At 44.1% G+C, this 2,671-nt stretch overlaps 1 protein-coding gene across 1 annotated transcript; it reads left to right on the top strand.

Annotated features, from left to right (window-relative positions):
• Positions 1 to 538: 538 nt before the first annotated feature.
• Positions 539 to 1,783, top strand: LOC139057046 (uncharacterized). Its single transcript, XM_070534847.1, has one exon. The coding sequence runs from the start codon at positions 859 to 861 to the stop codon at positions 1,714 to 1,716; it is 858 nt and encodes a 285-aa protein (XP_070390948.1). The 5' UTR covers positions 539 to 858; the 3' UTR covers positions 1,717 to 1,783.
• The last annotated feature ends 888 nt before the right edge of the window (positions 1,784 to 2,671 follow it).

The following is a 2,671-nucleotide window of genomic DNA, read 5'->3' as shown; positions in this document are numbered from 1 at the left end:
TTCCCATCAGACGTGTGGAATCAGGGGCCGATCCATTCAAACCAACATACACATCGCCCGTACCCTTCTTCAATACTGTTATGGTTCCACTGAGCAGCTTGCAATGCTCCAGGTAGACCTTGCTAAAGCTTTTGATCGTGTCAGCCACTCCTATTTATTTTCTCTTTTGGAGCATGTCAATGTTGGCTCCATTGTGCTTAAAGGCGTTAGGCTTTGCTACACCTGTTGTACTACTCGTTTAGTTATTAATGGCCAACTCTCCGAACCCATTTCTATTTGCTCATCAGTAAAACAAGGATGCCCGATGTCCCCACTACTATTCGCCCTTTACCTGGAACCGCTATGCTTAAGCGTAATTCAGTCGAGTATCATCCATGGCTTCAATATACTGGGTAATGAAGTTAAAGTCCTAGCTTACGCAGACGATCTAGCGTTCTTCTGCACGAATAAGTCCAGGTTGAAAAAGTAGTATCGAAAATAGAAGAATTTGGCAGCGTATCAGGAGCGCGAATGAACTCCTCAAAAAGGTTAGGCTTATGGTTTGGCTCATGGTGCTATACACCAGAACAGTTTGCAGGCGTTAAGTGGACTGATGTCCCGCCAAAGTATCTTGGCGTGCCGCTAGACGCATATAAATTAAGCGCACACTATTGGAAAGAACGGGTTTCGGTACTGCAAAGTTACGCCCAGACATTCGTTCCACAACGACTTTCTATTTTTGGGAAAGCCGAAGCCTGCAATAAGTTCTTGGCAACAAAAATTTTCTATGTATTGCAAGTTATCCATTGTGCTAGGCTATACATCCAACGCTTTCACCGTATCTTTGCAACCTTCGTATGGTCTTCAACTTTTGAGCCCATGAGGCGAGACAATATTTTTAGGCCTGTTAGCGAAGGTGGGCTGGGCTTGGTACATCTTTATGTGCGGCAGATAGTGTCTCGTTTCTTCTTTTTTCGCGATACTTCCCATCCTGTGATTCGTTCATACATGCAAGTCACACTTGTTAATGCGTTGCCTGATTTAGTTGTTTCTTCAAGTTTTTCTTCGCGCTTATGCTTGTGGGGGTTCATGCAAGAAGTTTATTTGGCGGTTCGTTTCCTGACAGTTCGGTTTTCCACTGAATACTTGTATTCTGTGTCGCGCAAAGCGTTGTACAAAGACTCACTATCCATGCTATTTCCGCCTCCACTTTACCGATCAATATACATTAAATTGCCAGGCCACGATGTGTTAAAGCGAGTTCGCAAAATGTATTTATCCCCTTGCTGCAAAACATTCTTTTATAAAGTTCATAGTGAAACCATACCGGTTAAAGCATGGCTACAAAAAAAGGGTATCTTTGTCTCTTCTGTTAACTGTCGCCTTTGTGATGTACCAGAGACAATTGAACATTGTTTTATTAGCTGCACCGACGCCATCCTATTTTGGGATGTCCTCCAACGGACTTTAAAGAGAGACTTTGAGATTAGCGCTCATACTGTGCGATACCTGCTGCCAACCTCTGATAATAGTGCACCTTTCGATATTTTTTTTGTCATGGGAATGCACAGTTTGTGGAAAACGCGAAGGATGGACCGAAACGCCGAGACGGTTGTACCTACAAGGACAAATTTCATCCAAATGACACTACACCTAAAGCAGGTTTATGATGGACTCGGTGTGCAACCGGACTGGTACCCTATTTTGGTGAGGTGCTTATCCTTGCCACCCTTCTAAAGTGACACGAACGTTTCTACTCACAGTATGAACGCTGCCTCTTCTGTGTGACTTTCATTGTGCCCTCCATTCTCTTACTATGCAGAACTGGTGAACATCTGGTTGAATGCAACTATAATAAATACCATGAAAGAAAGAAAAAAAAAAGAAAGAGGCTGTTTACAAGCTATTTACACTGGACTGGAGCCAGAGCACCAGGCCAACATTCACTCGCGCCAAGGGCACAGACTCACTTCGTCGTCGTTTTCGCAGCGGCTCGTCCCTTGAGCATTGCTCGATGATATCGTAATAATATTCATTATCGCGCTCAATTGAGTACAATCAAAACTTGGTGCATCCTCCTCCACATCAGGTGGCAGTGCCCTCTGAAGAAGTGTGGGACAAAGCTTAAATGATAGCCTGACACGGCCCATGGACGCACATGCTTGCCAGGCAAAGTGTGTCGTATCAGCAGCTACAATGACTGGCCAAGATGTTGTTTCAGACTTTCTCGAGCCTGTTGTCGGAGGCGTTTCCATCTGATGAGATACCGGGACCCTCTTTTCTGCGCTCCCAGCACACTCGGTTCCAATATTGCCTCGATTTACCAGTGAAATTCAATGATGAATATCTTGAATTGGTGCAACTTTCAAGATTTGTAAGAAATGAGAGTGCATTAAAATGTGACTGCCTCCAAATTTGTGGGGTTCCAAAATAGAGGACTTCCTCAGCAAGACTGCCACATTTGCCGCGCTCATAACTTTAAAACACGAAAATCTGTACGGTAATAAAAGACACCCTGTACGTATACAGTGTGCATTGGAGCATTTCATGCAACCAATATTCAAGCACCTTCTGTCTGCAAAGAATTCGTAAAGCAAATTTATGCACTAAGACTGGAATCAGTTACGAGCACTGGAAATGCGAACACGGTTACGAACACTGGTCACATGCCAGGCATTGTGTTGCTGCTCTC

Source organism: Dermacentor albipictus, chromosome 3 (genome assembly GCF_038994185.2).
Source record: "Dermacentor albipictus isolate Rhodes 1998 colony chromosome 3, USDA_Dalb.pri_finalv2, whole genome shotgun sequence".
Lineage (NCBI taxonomy): Eukaryota > Metazoa > Arthropoda > Arachnida > Ixodida > Ixodidae > Dermacentor > Dermacentor albipictus.
Note: the sequence above shows the minus strand (reverse complement) of the source record. Positions and strands in the feature narration are given on the sequence as shown.

Coding starts and splice junctions, on each gene's coding strand:
- LOC139057046 (XM_070534847.1), top strand. CDS start 859: ATGAGGCGAGACAATATTTTTAGGCCTGTTAGCGAAGGTGGGCTGGGC.